Source organism: Etheostoma spectabile, chromosome 8, assembly GCF_008692095.1.
Source record: "Etheostoma spectabile isolate EspeVRDwgs_2016 chromosome 8, UIUC_Espe_1.0, whole genome shotgun sequence".
In the NCBI taxonomy this organism is placed as follows: domain Eukaryota; kingdom Metazoa; phylum Chordata; class Actinopteri; order Perciformes; family Percidae; genus Etheostoma; species Etheostoma spectabile.
The window spans coordinates 17,382,638-17,396,444 of NC_045740.1; the positions used below are offsets into that span (position 1 = coordinate 17,382,638).

The 13,807-nt window shown below is 41.5% G+C and overlaps 1 protein-coding gene across 1 annotated transcript in view; it reads left to right on the forward strand.

The window, feature by feature from the left end:
* The window catches only part of deaf1 (DEAF1 transcription factor), a 28,635-nt gene that overhangs the window by 4,362 nt on the left and 10,466 nt on the right, over window positions 1-13,807 (forward strand). The window contains 3 exon segments of the mRNA XM_032523040.1: window positions 736-875; window positions 1,082-1,147; window positions 1,644-1,688. Of these exon segments, the coding sequence (XP_032378931.1) occupies window positions 736-875; window positions 1,082-1,147; window positions 1,644-1,688 (251 nt within the window).

The following is a 13,807-nucleotide window of genomic DNA, read 5'->3' on the forward strand; positions in this document are numbered from 1 at the left end:
TCTCTCTCTCTCTCTCTCTCTCTCTCTCTCTCTCTCTCCATCACGGAGATACAGCTGATCTTAATTCAAGCAGCCCACTTGTGTGGCGTCCTCTTGTGTTCTTTAACCCCCCAATGTAGTGGACTTAATATTTCCCAATTACTGTTTTCCATCAAATCGGTTATAGATCTTGACGTTTCCGAACGCACTTGAATGCAGCTTCATTTCACTGAGAAAGAGACGGAGGTACAGAGGTAACAGTCAGCTGTTACACAAACTCCTGGACAGATCAGTGCTTGTGTTTCGTGTTTTGAATCGATCCTGTGGCGGCGATAGAGGATGTTTCCTCCGCCTCAAAACCGACCGACAAGTCTGATCTCCGGTTTACTTAATTGGCAATTTGTTTATGTATTATCCAAGCCTTGTTGGCACTGTCCGTATTTATCTAGCTCAGCGGATGTCTTGTATAAATGTCTGTCTTGACGTGCTGTACCCATGTTTTATGTTTCTGCAGAACAGGAACCTGCTGAAAACCAGTCAGGCCCGTTTTTATATTGTAATGTAATGTTACTTTTTCTAACTTTCCTGTATAATAAATATATGATATGATATGATATGATCACAGCGTGACGTGGGAGTGTTCATTTTTTTCCATCCCTCATACAGTAAATACGGCTCCTTATTGCTCTGTGGTACTGTGTTCTTGAGTAGTTTGTCCCGTTGTTACCCACGCTCACAGCATGGTTTCGTTTTCAGGGGGTAAAGGTCGCTGCATCAGACACAACCAGCAGTGGTTCACGCCCACTGAGTTCGAAGGTCTGGCGGGAAGAGCGAGCAGCAAAGACTGGAAGAGGAGCATCAGATACGCCGGCAGACCTCTGCTCTGCCTCATCCAGGTACTACTGGGCTACTATACTACACTCTAACACTGCAGTACTGCACTGTTTTACGCTATACAAATACTGTGTGTGTGTGTGTGTGTGTGTGTGTGTGTGTGTGTGTGTGTGTGTGTGTGTGTGTGTGTGTGTGTGTGTGTGTGTGTGTGTGTGTGTGTGTGTGTGTGTGTGTGTGTGTGTGTGTGTGTGTGTGTGTGTGTGTGTAGGAGCGTATCCTGAACCCCCACGCTGCTTCCTGTACCTGTGCAGCCTGCTGTGATGACCTGTCAGGGGTGAGTTAGCAGGTCCATCCGTAAGTTCAATCAGTGTTGAATTAAGTTAGTAATAAATAATAATACATATAATAACTAAGTTAGTTATTTAGTTAGTTATCAGCGATGCTCTTGATGATATGTAAATGATCCTCCAGCTGAATATCCAACCATTGTCGGCTCCAGATTGGATGGTTTTCTTCCCAGTTCGGACGGTAAAAGTTGGTGGAGATAATTTTTCATAATTGTAACCGATGTTTTTGGGTAACTGGAGGTGCATCTTATGATCAAATGTTTTATGTTCCTTCTTGCACTCAGTCACCGGACATTAAAGGGAAGATCTGAGGGGACAGATTATGTCATTTTCTTCTGAACAACAAGGTCGAAGAGTCACTTTGGAAACAAAATGTTATTTAAAATATGTATATGTATGTATGTATGTTATATAATAACTCAGATTCTCTGCTATATAATAATATAATATAATAATTCAGATTCTCTGCTTCTCTCTCTTCAGTGTGCCAAGGATGGCGAGACTCTGGAAGCAGAAAACATCAGTATGGTAAATTTAATTTAGGTTTTTCCCCTGTAACTGTGACCTCATCGTATCTTACAGACTGAATTGTGCTGAGAGTTCATATCAAAGGTCTGGTCAGATCTCCAATCACGTTTTCTTATAATTTGATCAGATAGTTCCTGATTCAATGGTCGTGTCAACAGTTTTTTAGACAAGGTTTTTGTACGACTGCATGTGTTTCGACTGCAGTGACTGAAGTAACTAAGCCCATATACTCAAGTACTGTACTTAAGTACAATTTTGAGAGAGTATTTCCATTTTCTGCCTCTCGATACTTCTACTTCACTACAATTATTTGCTAACTTTAGTTAAAGGTCCCATGACATGCTGCTTTTTGGATGCTTTTATATAGACCTTAGTGGTCCCCTAATACTGTATTGAAGTCTCTTTTATATAGGCCTTAGTGGTCCCCTAATACTGTATCTGAAGTCTCTTTTATATAGGACCTTAGTGGTCCTAATACTGTATCTGAAGTCTCTTTATATAGAACTTAGTGGTCCCCTAATACTGTATCTGAAGTCTCTTTATATAGACCTTAGTGGTCCCCTATACTGTATTGAAGTCTTTTTATATAGACCTAGTGGTCCCCTAATACTGTCTCATGGAAGTCTCTTTATATAGACCTTAGTGGTCCTAATACTGTATCTGAAGTCTCTTTTATATAAGCCTTAGTGGTCCCCTAATACTGTATTGAAGCTCTTTATATAGACCTTAGTGGTCCCTAATACTGTATCTGAAGTCTCTTTATATAGACCTTAGTGGTCCCCTAATGCTGTATCTGAACTGCCGCTTTGCTCGTTTGAAAGCCATGATGTCTCTCTCTCATGGGTGGGCCAAATTTTCTGGGAGGGTAACGCAGAGAAAGGGGAGGTAACCTTGCCCTTTATGACCTCATAAGGAGCAAGATTCCAGATTGGCCCATCTGAGCTTTCATTTTCTCAAAGGCAGAGCAGGATACCCATTGCTCGGTTTACACCTATCTCCATCTCTAGCCTCTGGGAACCATAGGCAGGCTGGATAAACTCATGTTAGTGTTAAAAACCTCAACACATAAAGTGAAATTGTCATGCCATGGCACCTTTAACTTTGCAAGTTTAGATTGTTAATACAAAACATAATTGACTAACAGTTATGATGTATTATTCTAGATAAAGATTGAAATGAACAACTACCCAGCAGTATAAAGTAAGTAAAATGAGCTCCAACTTTACCAGCTGCAACATTAAAATGATGAACACATTAATGCATACATCATTTATAATCCAATAATATAATAAACGTGATTCTGGAATGGGTTATTCTGAATAATCAATACCTTTACTTTTGGTACTTTAAGTACATGTTAATATTAATACTTTTGTACTTTTACTTGCAGAACTTTTAATTCAATTCAATTCAATTCAATTTTATTTATAGTATCAATTCATAACAAGAGTTTGGGTACGAGTGATCAAACTCCGTCGCTCGATCAAGTGGGTCAAAACATGTGCCTCTCATGGTCGACATGATGCTGAATCGTTGCCCGCAGGGTCTTGCAAGCGGGCCGGCCTTTGGCAGTGTGAGGCGGTCAACGCGTGCCTATTCAAGTCAGACGTAGGTTAAACTCGTTCTTGCCAGGTCTGCAAAGGTGACGGCTTGTCGCCAGGTGGATTCTCATGTGGTTTTCATGTTTCGAAATGGTACTGAATCTTCTCCTGCAGTCTCGCAAGAGAAGGCTGTCTCGCCCGTGTGGGTCTCAGGTGCCTGTTCCTACTGACACGGTATTGAATCTTTTCTTGACATGTCTCGCAGAAGTACTGGCTTTCGCCAGTGGTGGGTTGCACGTGGATCGTCAATCTCACGATGTTCCTGAAGGCTCTCACCACAGTTTTGCAAGGATACGGTTCTACCCTGTCTGTGGACCATCAGTGGACTGTAAGTCGCATGGAATTTAACCATTTTCCCACATGTTTCGCAAGAATAGGCTCTCCGCCTGTGTGGGTCCCTAATGGGGGCATTCAAGTTACCTGATGTCTGAAATCTTGGCCACATGTTTTGCAAGAATACGGCTTCTCACCTGTGTGGAATTCATGTGGGTCAAAAAATGACTTAAGTTGTTGTTCATTCTTTTCAACATGTTCACTATGTAAAAGACTTTTTACCTTTTTCAGTCATATGTTGGAATCTTGACAAATTAGGGTTGTTTACATTGTTGTTGTGATGCTGCTGTTTGACGAACGTCATTCTCATTTGGTTTGGGCTCTGCTTTGCTAGTTGACCTGAACCGCCAGATTGCCTCTTCTGGCTTTTGCATCTCTAGTTCATAGGAGTTGAGTGCAGAGTGTGGGGTCACTGTGTGCCTTCTGACACACAGAGGATATAATGGCATTGTTGACTGCAGAATCGTCCTCTGCTGCACAGGAGACTGTCAACAGGATCAAAGTTCAGAGTCTGATCTTCACCGTGTTTACTCTCCTCACGAGGTGAGGAGTCAAATATAAAGGCATCGGTCTCCTGCTTCGGTATGAGGATGCTCCTCCTTCTGATGGTGCGGAGTCCCTCCAGTTCCGGTTTAATCGGGGAGGTTGGAATCCTCTGGTCTGACTGGCAATTCCTCTCCGAATTGACCCTCCTCTCTCCTTCAGACTATGTTGCTGTGGGGCTTGGAGGAACAGAGAATAAAAGCATTATGATTACGAGTGTGATGGTAAAAAAGGAAAGAGACGATAATATATAGCTGAGGAAGGATGGTAAAAAGACAAAACCACTGTGAATAATATGGGACATAGGAAGAAAAGAATACTATAATAAATACCTTTAAAAAATGCACTGATGCACGGTATAAAGTTGCCTATGAGTCCAATTGGTGCTAAGGATAAAGTCTAACGATCAGCATAACTAGGAACAACACAAGAGAATAAGTAGACATAGTAATATAAGACATGTAAAAGAAATGCAGAACATGCGAGCAAAATTCGTACCAGTTTGTATTAAAACACAAGACGTTAGTGATCGGCTATCTCTTGTTTTGTAGGTTTTCATGAAAATAAGTCAACTTGTTACTCACTTGTTTGATCCTGTGTAAATTTATGTGGGGTTTCCCAAAAAAAAAATGACGATCCAACGTCTGCGCTGACGACTGATCTCTCTCGTACTCGCCGAATGTTTTTTTAAACTCGAAATTTTTGAGCAGCAGCCGTCAGTCGCTCGTTGACCGAACTCATCAGATGCTCCACTGAAGACATTGTTGTTTAATTACAACGCTACACGTGACAGAAGAACTAACCTCCAATGCTGGCAGGGGGAGTCCGCAGCAGCCACATATGGACAGTTACACCGTTCTGTTACTTCCGCGTTTACATGTTAAGTTACCGAACTGGGAAATGTACGTGTTTCTTTGTCGCTTGCACTACCCGCGTAAGTCAGAGTGCAGATGGAATCTTGCGAACTGCGTCACCTTGCAGACGAGTAGCGTACAAGATGCTAACGAGAGACTGTCTGCAATGGTCAGTACAGTAAAAGTGGAACTAATAACGAAGTTTGGTTCATGCTGGTTACCAGTAGCATCAAACACAACAACAGGTGTAACTTATAAAGGTTTAATGAGCGCTTTAGCTAATGTTGCATTTCAAACAGTGTATAGTTGGTACAAAAGATTTTTGAAATGATTTCCATCTTCGTGTTGGAAAGAGAAAAGTGTATAAGTAGGATGCACACATTTCAGTATGACAGTTATGCGGCAAACGGTTTAAATCTGAGCCTGCGCAAATCCCACGGCACTCAATCAAATCGGGTAGGGACTCCACTTTCAATGTCTGTTGAAGAAAATATCGTTGCTAAGGATAGCACAAGTAGAGTCCATTCGCGCTTAACACTAGCAGCTAGTACCAATAATTCTGGCATTATGCGTGCATGTGGCTGTGAAACTAATCGTAGAAAGTACAGTACATTTTTAGTATATTATTCAATTGTGTCCATCCCAAAGAAAAAAGATGTCTTTTCAACTTTTTAAACCACAGAGACAATTTGGTCTTATACTTAGTCCAGCCAGCCAACTAAGTATCTTGCTTATTTAGAGATTTAGCATAGATATATAGCTACATATATAGCTATTCATATATATGTAGCGTATATTTCCCAAACTGTTATAAAAACACACACAAAAAACACTTTTCGAGCTCAACATGTTGTAGCCTACCTAAAGATCTGCTGCAGGAAGGAAAATAGATGAGGAGGAAAAAATTTTAAATTTAATTTGTATTAATCCCATAGTTATGATTATATTATATATTTTTTTTTTATCTAACATTTCTTTCGTTTTTAAAATTAAAAAAACCTTATAATTTGACCTTTAATTCACCAAGTAGGCACTATTACGTTTTCTCTCAACTTATAAATCGCAATACCATGGGGCTTTTTTGTATTTTATAACAAGGTAAGTTTCATCTTTATTTTATGGTTCTTTTACAAGCGGAAAGGGGCTTCATATTTTCCTGAATCTTATGAAAGCCATCGGTTTTAGCGGCGTCCTCTCTACGATCAGCTCGCTGATTCTTCAACGTTTTACTTCACTTTCGCGGAACTACATTTGAGGCGACTGTCGGTGATGCGGGTTCCGTGTTTTTGCCGGGTTCTACTTCGGTTCGTGCCTGGCTCGGTGCTCTCGCGCCCGCACTAAGAACATCGCGGCCGCTCGGGCACGTTCGGGCGTTTTTCGTTCGGGGAGGAGGTAATGACGAAGCGGAACTCGGCGACCGAAAGCGTCGGGCTGGATGAACCGCCCATCGACATGCCGCCGGTGGAGCAAGGGCTCGGATACCGAAGTCGGAGGCCGAAGTCCAACCACGATGGCCGTGTATGGCGGAACGGGCAAAGTCGACATGGGAAGCGAGTCCACGCCGAATCCGGACGAGGCCGAAGGCGGCGTTAGCAGGAAGGAGGCGGGCTTAAGCTAGCAGAGGACCATTGCTGAGCGGGGCGGGCGCACAGCTCGTGTTACGATTAATAATGGCCGTTCAGCTTCAACTCGCCATGAACATGGATGTATTAACTTTCAGGAGAACGTAAACACGTTAAACACAAACATGGCTGGGATGTGATACTTCTGTATGTGAATTAGTAACAAAAGTTTAACACGATCGTTCTCCAGGAGCTACAGGATTGTGGTTAATTTACACAACAGTGTGTGTGAGTGCCAAACTCCGTTCAAGTATTTTGTAATTTTAAAGATTTGACCTTCATATATTGCATGATTATCTATGTTATATAGCGACAAATATTCAGTTTACTTATTTGACAAGTCTTTATTAGTCGGCATGACTGACATCGTTTACCAACTACACAACTTTAAATAAATCCAGTTTTGTAGAGCTGGTTTACACTGCTAGCCCACCACATTGAACTGGTGGATGGATTAAGATTAACTGTATTTAAAGTTTATATAGCTTGATGCATAGCAACATGCTGAACAAAGAGTTGTAAACACTTAACGAAAAAGTGCTGATTCGTAAATTGGTTGAATAGTAAACGTTTGCATTTCCCCCTAATATTCAAGATTAAATTGTCAGATAGTGATAGTGAATAGTTATTTAAAAGAACATTGGAGCCAGTCTGGGTGAGTGGTTTTCAACACAAGCAGCTGAAAAATTATGATTTGCACGGTTGTAATATTTATTAGTTTTATCTTCAAATCAATGTTAAATTCAGATTTAGAGTGACGTCTGAAATATTAAGAATGCATCTGAGAATAACTGTGGGTTCACAGTTCATGTTTTCAACCCATATAGACTTCTGAGTTAGTCTAAAGAGAGCCTCAGTAGAAAGAAACTCCTTCAAAGGTATTCGTCATTTTTTTGACTGGTGCTTTTATCTATTCAATTCAAATGTGTCAATTGTTTAATTAAGGAATGTGCAAAAATATTTCCATTAATTTGTATAATTCAACAAGCAATTGCTGTATTTTAGCAGAATTCTGAAAGCAGCAGAAAAGCGGAAACTGAGTACATATCCATATTCGTTTAGTTATTGGTGGTAATAAAATGTATCACAAATATTCAACTTTATCGCAAATTCCTAATATCGTGCAGCACTTAATGATAACCTTCAAAATGCTATTTCCTTACGGAAACTCACTTATACATGTTAATAGAAAAGGTCTTTTATTCTGGCGATATTTACCATTTGCCAAATTCTGAAGGAACTTTTTCTAAACATAGAAGGAATCATCTGGACGATGGATGAGAAGATTAAATATTTGAATCTTTGTTGTTGATCACCCAGATGGTGACGGCTTGGTTGTGACGGTGGCGGACGTTAATCTGCCAGAGGACAACGTGTTTACGACGACGGTGGCCACGTCGGGGAAGTCTCCCTGAACACGTGCTGGTAGATGAACACAACACTTTACAAGCTCAGTGCGGCTCTGTAAGAGGACAGCTTTCAGTGGTTTTTGATTTCCAGATCTATAAACTGATGTTTCTCATCATAATAATTCCTGAACAACCTCAGTGTCACACCGTGCCCTTGGCATGTCCAGCAGAGTTAACAGGGCTTGGTTCTCTTGTTCACACTTGACTTGCAAACTAGACTGGTGCAAATTATTGTCAGTATACAGGATATTAAAATGACTGAGCTTCTGTTTTCCCGAAGCAGATGTGTGTGTTGAAGGCACCATTAGAGTGAGAAACTTTATCAATACTACAGTTCAAAAAGTGAAAATAAAGAGTGAGTAAAAGTATAAGGTAAAGTACCTTGAAATAAACTTAGATATATTCACCACTGTAAAGGACCCGTTAAAAACTCCTGAAGGCTCACTAGATCTTCAGTCATTGTACTTGTCTTTGACTTCCCAGTACCTTGTTTTATTAATGTTTTACTGATTTACTGTGGGTGTGGTGTGTGTGTGTGTGTGGGTGTGTGGGTGTGTGTGTGTGCGTGGGGTGTGTGTGTGTGTGTGTGTCTCAGAGTGGGGAGGACAACACCATGCAGCATGGGTGGATGGTCTCAGTACCGGAAAGGCCACTTGATTGTAGTTCACACTGATGGCAGCTCGTGGAGCTACTGGCCTCAAATCTGCTACCGCCGGAGGCACACCAGGGTACGTCCTTTTTGTATGTGTGTGTGCGTGTGTGTGGTGTGTGTGTGATGTGTGGTGTGTGTGTGTGTGGTGCTGGTTGTGTGTGTGTGTGTTGTGTGTGTGTGTGTGTGTGTGTGTTGGTGTGTGTGGGGGTGTGTGTGTGTGTGTGTGTGTGTGTCGGGTGTGTGTGTGTCTGTGTCTGTGTGTGGTGTGGACTTAGAGGCATCACTCTCTCACTTCTCCTCTACCACACACTCCCACACAACACACACACACACACACACACACACACACACAGGCCGGGTTGACGCACACACCAACACACAAGTGGTACAACACCAGGCCACTACAACGTCATTGTCCATGGTGTCCCTGTTGGGCTTGAGTGACGTCTATTTAGGTTAGGAACCTTAAACAGGTAACGGGGGGTGCGTGGTAATCGAAAGGAGCACAAATAGTTTTTAACTCTTGGTGTGGTAATCCCGAGTTAAAAAAGCGGACAACAATTGAACAATTTGTCCCTTTTCAATCTTCTTTTAGTTTTCACTAACAACACCTTTACTTCCACTAGTTTTACGCTACTTTTTGGAAATTCATGTCAATAACCCTCATTTATATAGAATTATACTAAGATTTGAGAAAAAAGCAGAAAATTATGAATTATTTTGACTAATAGTTAAGATCAGAGGAACATACAGGTAAGTTTAGTCAGGAATGAAAGTGATCGTTGTATGTGCAAAGAGCCGTTGTAAGGAATCCAATCCATTTTTGTGGTAATTTAGTTTAAAAGAAACATATTTTCACGATATAGACTATTTTTGTGAGGGGGTTAAATTTGACCCGAGGGGAAACAGGAGGGTTAACCGCCATCAAAATCGTACACACAGCGATGCTATGTGGATGTATAAATAGTTCTTGCTGGAGTTTAATGGACCCAGGGATTCTTGCACGTTCATTTGAAGAAACATTGTGATCAATAAATCATCATCAAAATGCAACAATGACATATTAGAGTCAGTGATTTCAACAGGAGGCTTCGGGGAGCGGTGTAAGGTAGAAGAGAGGGCGTCCGCTAGTTACTAGCCACAGACTTTGTTCAAGTCGTATAGCAGCTCTCAGTGGCTTTAAGTTTTCCACAAACTCTGTGTTTTAAAAAGTGTCAGTCAGAAACATTCAGTTGTTACGATAACCCAGCCCCTGACGTAAAGTAGGAACTTGGTATGAGTCGCTTCAAGACCAGCACATATTTGGTGCCGCTCTGGAACCATTTTTCCTGGCAAAAGAAAGGACCTTTTTTGACTGTCGCCTGTGATCGAGATTAGGCACCGGCCTCCAAACGGCCCATCGAAATGCCTATGTGGAAACGCGTATGTGTAGGTAAAATCTGACGATGGTCTCTGAGTTGTCCATGTTGAACGAGGTTGTTCCTACTCTTGCTGATCTGCATCCGTGTTGTTTAGGCTCTGTCTGTCCCTCAGGCCCACAGTCTCCACCCACCCGTGCTCCACACCGGACAAAGATTTGCTCCAAGTACAACTGGGACCCCTCAGTGTACAAACAACGAGCTGCCTGTCCGCTGCAGGAACACCCAGCGGAGTCTCTACAAGACCCGACTGGATCAGGTAATCAACCCGTTGTACTGCACACACTGCTGTCTCTTACAAGGAGATTACCAGTTAAAGCGGCTTTATGATGTGGTGAAGCTAACGCAATGCTGTTCATGCCTGCCAGTCAGGAAGCTCCACATCAACACTCTCTCTCTCTCTCTCTCTCTCTCTCTCTCCTTCTCTCTCTCCTCTCCTCTCTCTCTCTCTCTCTCTCCATACACGGGTACAGCTGATCTTAATTCAAGCAGCCCACTTGTGTGGCGTCCTCTGTGTTCTTTAACCCCCAATGTAGTGGACTTAATATTTCCCAATTACTGTTTTCAATCACGGTATAGATCTTGACGTTTCCGAACGCACTTGAATGCAGCTTCATTTCACTGAGAAAGAGACGGAGGTTACAGAGGTAACAGTCAGCTGTTACACAAACTCCTGGACAGATCAGTGCTGTGTTGTGTCGTGTTGAATCGATCCTGTGGCGGCGCGATAGAGGATGTTTCCTCCGCCTCAAACGACCGACAAGTCTGATCTCCGGTTTACTTAATTGGCATTTGTTATGTATTATCCAAGCCTTGTTGGCACTGTCCGTATTTATCTAGCTCAGCGGATGTCTTGTATAAATGTCTGTCTTGACGTGCTGTACCCATGTTTTGTTTCTGCAGAACAGGAACCTGCTGAAAACCGTCAGGCCCGTTTTTATATGTAATGTAATGGTTACTTTTTCTAACTTTCTGTATAATAAATATATGATTATGATATGATTTGATCACAGCGTGACAGTGGGAGTGTTCATTTTTTTCCATCCCTCATACAGTAAATACGGCTCCTTATTGCTCTGTGGTACTGGGTTCTGAGTGTGTTGTCGTGGCTAACCACGCTACAGCATGGTTTCGTTTTCAGGGGGTAAAAGGTCGCTGCATCAGACACAAACAGCAGTGGTTCACGCCCACTGAGTTGAAGGTCTGGCGGGAAGAGCGAGCAGCAAAGAATGGAAGGAGCATCAGATACGCCGGCAGACCTTTGCTGCCTCATCCAGGTACTACTGGGCTACTATACTACCTCTAACACTGCAGTACTGCACTGTTTTACAGCTAACAAAATAGTGTGTGTGGGGTGTGTGTGTGTGTGTTGTGTGGGTGTGTGTGGTGTGTGTGTGTGTGTGGTGTGTGTGTGTGTGTGTGTGTGTGTGTGTGTGTGTGTGTGTGTGTGTGTGTGTGTAGGAGCGTATCCTGAACCCCACGCTGCTTCCTGTACCTGTGCAGCTGCTGTGATGACCGTCAGGGGTGAGTTGCAGGTCCATCCGTAAGTTCAATCAGTGTTGAATTAAGTTAGTAAAAAAATAACAATATATAACTAAGTTAGTTTATTTAGTTAGTTATCAGCGATGCTCTTGATGATATGTAAAGATCCTCCAGCTGAATATCCAACCATTGTCGGCTCCAGATTGGATGGGTTTTTCCAGTTGGACGGTAAAAGTTGGTGGAGATAATTTTTCATATTGTAACCGATGTTTTTGGGTAACTGGAGGTGCATCTTATTATCAATGTTTTATGTTCCTTCTTGCACTCAGTCACCGGACATTAAAGGGAAGATCTGAGGGGACAGATTATGTCATTTCTTCTGAACAACAAGTGCGAAGAGTCACTTTGGAAACAAAATGTTATTAAAATATGTATATATGTATGTATGTTTATATAACTCAGATTCTTGCTATATAATAATATAATATAATAATTCAGATTCTCTGCTTCTCCTCTTCAGTGTGCCAAGGATGGCGAGACTCGGAAGCAGAAAACATCAGTATGGTAAATTTAATTAGGTTTTTCCCCTGTAACTGTGACTCATCGTATCTTACAGATGAATTGTGGCTGAGAGTTCATATCAAAGGTCTGGTCAGATCTCCAATCACGTTTTCTTATAATTGATCAGATAGTTCCTGATTCAAGGTCGTTGTCAACAGTTTTTTAGACAAGGTTTTTGTAGACTGCATGTGTTTCGACTGCAGTGACTGAAGTAAATAAGCCCTATACTCAAGTACTGTACTTAGTACAATTTTGAAGAGAGAGTATTTCCATTTTCTGCCTCCGATACTTCTACTTCACTACAATTATTTGCTAACTTTAGTTAAAGGTCCATGACATGCTGCTTTTGGAGTTTTTATATAGACTTAGTGGTCCCTAATACGTATCTGAAGTCTCTTTATATAGCCTTGTGTCCCCTATACTGTATTGAGTCTCTTTATATAGGCCTTAGTGGTCCCCTAATACTGTATCTGAAGTCTCTTTTATATAGACCTTAGTGGTCCCTAATACTGTATCTGAAGTCTCTTTATATAGAACTTAGTGGTCCCTAATACTGTATCTGAAGTCTCTTTATATAGACCTTAGGGTCCTATACTGTTTGAAGTTTTTATATAGACCTAGTGGTCCCCTAATACTGTATATGAAGTCTCTTTATATAGACCTTAGTGTCCTAATACTGTATCTGAAGTCTCTTTATATAGACCTAGTGGTCCTAATACTGTATCTGAAGCTCTTTATATAGACTTAGTGGTCCCTAATACTGTATCTGAAGTCTCTTTATATGGACCTTAGTGGTCCCCTAATCTGTATCTGAACTGCCGCTTTGCTCGTTTGAAAGCCATGATGTTCTCTCCTCATGGGGGGGCCAAATTTTCTGGGAGGGTAACGCAGAGAAAGGGGAGGGTAACCTTGCCTTTATACCTCATAAGGAGCAAGATTCCAGATTGGCCCATCTGAGCTTCATTTTCTCAAAGGCAGAGCAGGATACCATTGCTCGGTTTACACCTATCTCATCTCTAGCCTCTGGGAACCATAGGCAGGCTGGATAAACTATGTTAGTGTTAAAAACCTCAACACATAAAGTGAAATTGTCATGCCATGGCACCTTAACTTTGCAAGTTTAGATTGTAATACAAAACATAATTGACTAACAGTTATGATGTATTTTCTAGATAAAGATTGAAATGAACAACTACCCAGCAGTATAAAGTAAGTAAAATGAGCTCCAACTTTACCAGCTGCAACATTAAATGATGAACAACTTAATGCATACATCATTTAATCCAATAATATAATAAACGTGATTCTGGAATGGGTTATTCTGAATAATCAATACCTTTACTTTGGTACTTTAAGTACCGTTAATATTAATACTTTTGTACTTTTACTTGCAGAACTTTTAATTCAATTCAATTCAATTCAATTTTATTTATAGTATCAATTCATAACAAGAGTATATCGAGACCCTTACAGGTAGAGCAGGTCTAGACCACTCTCCAGAATTTACAAGGACCCAACAGTTAGTAGTTTCCTCCAGAGCAAGCAACAGGGCGACAGTGGCGAGGAAAAACTCCTTTTAGGCAGAAACCTGGGAAACAGACCCAGACCCAGACCCAGGCCAGGCCCAGGCCCAGGCCCAGACCA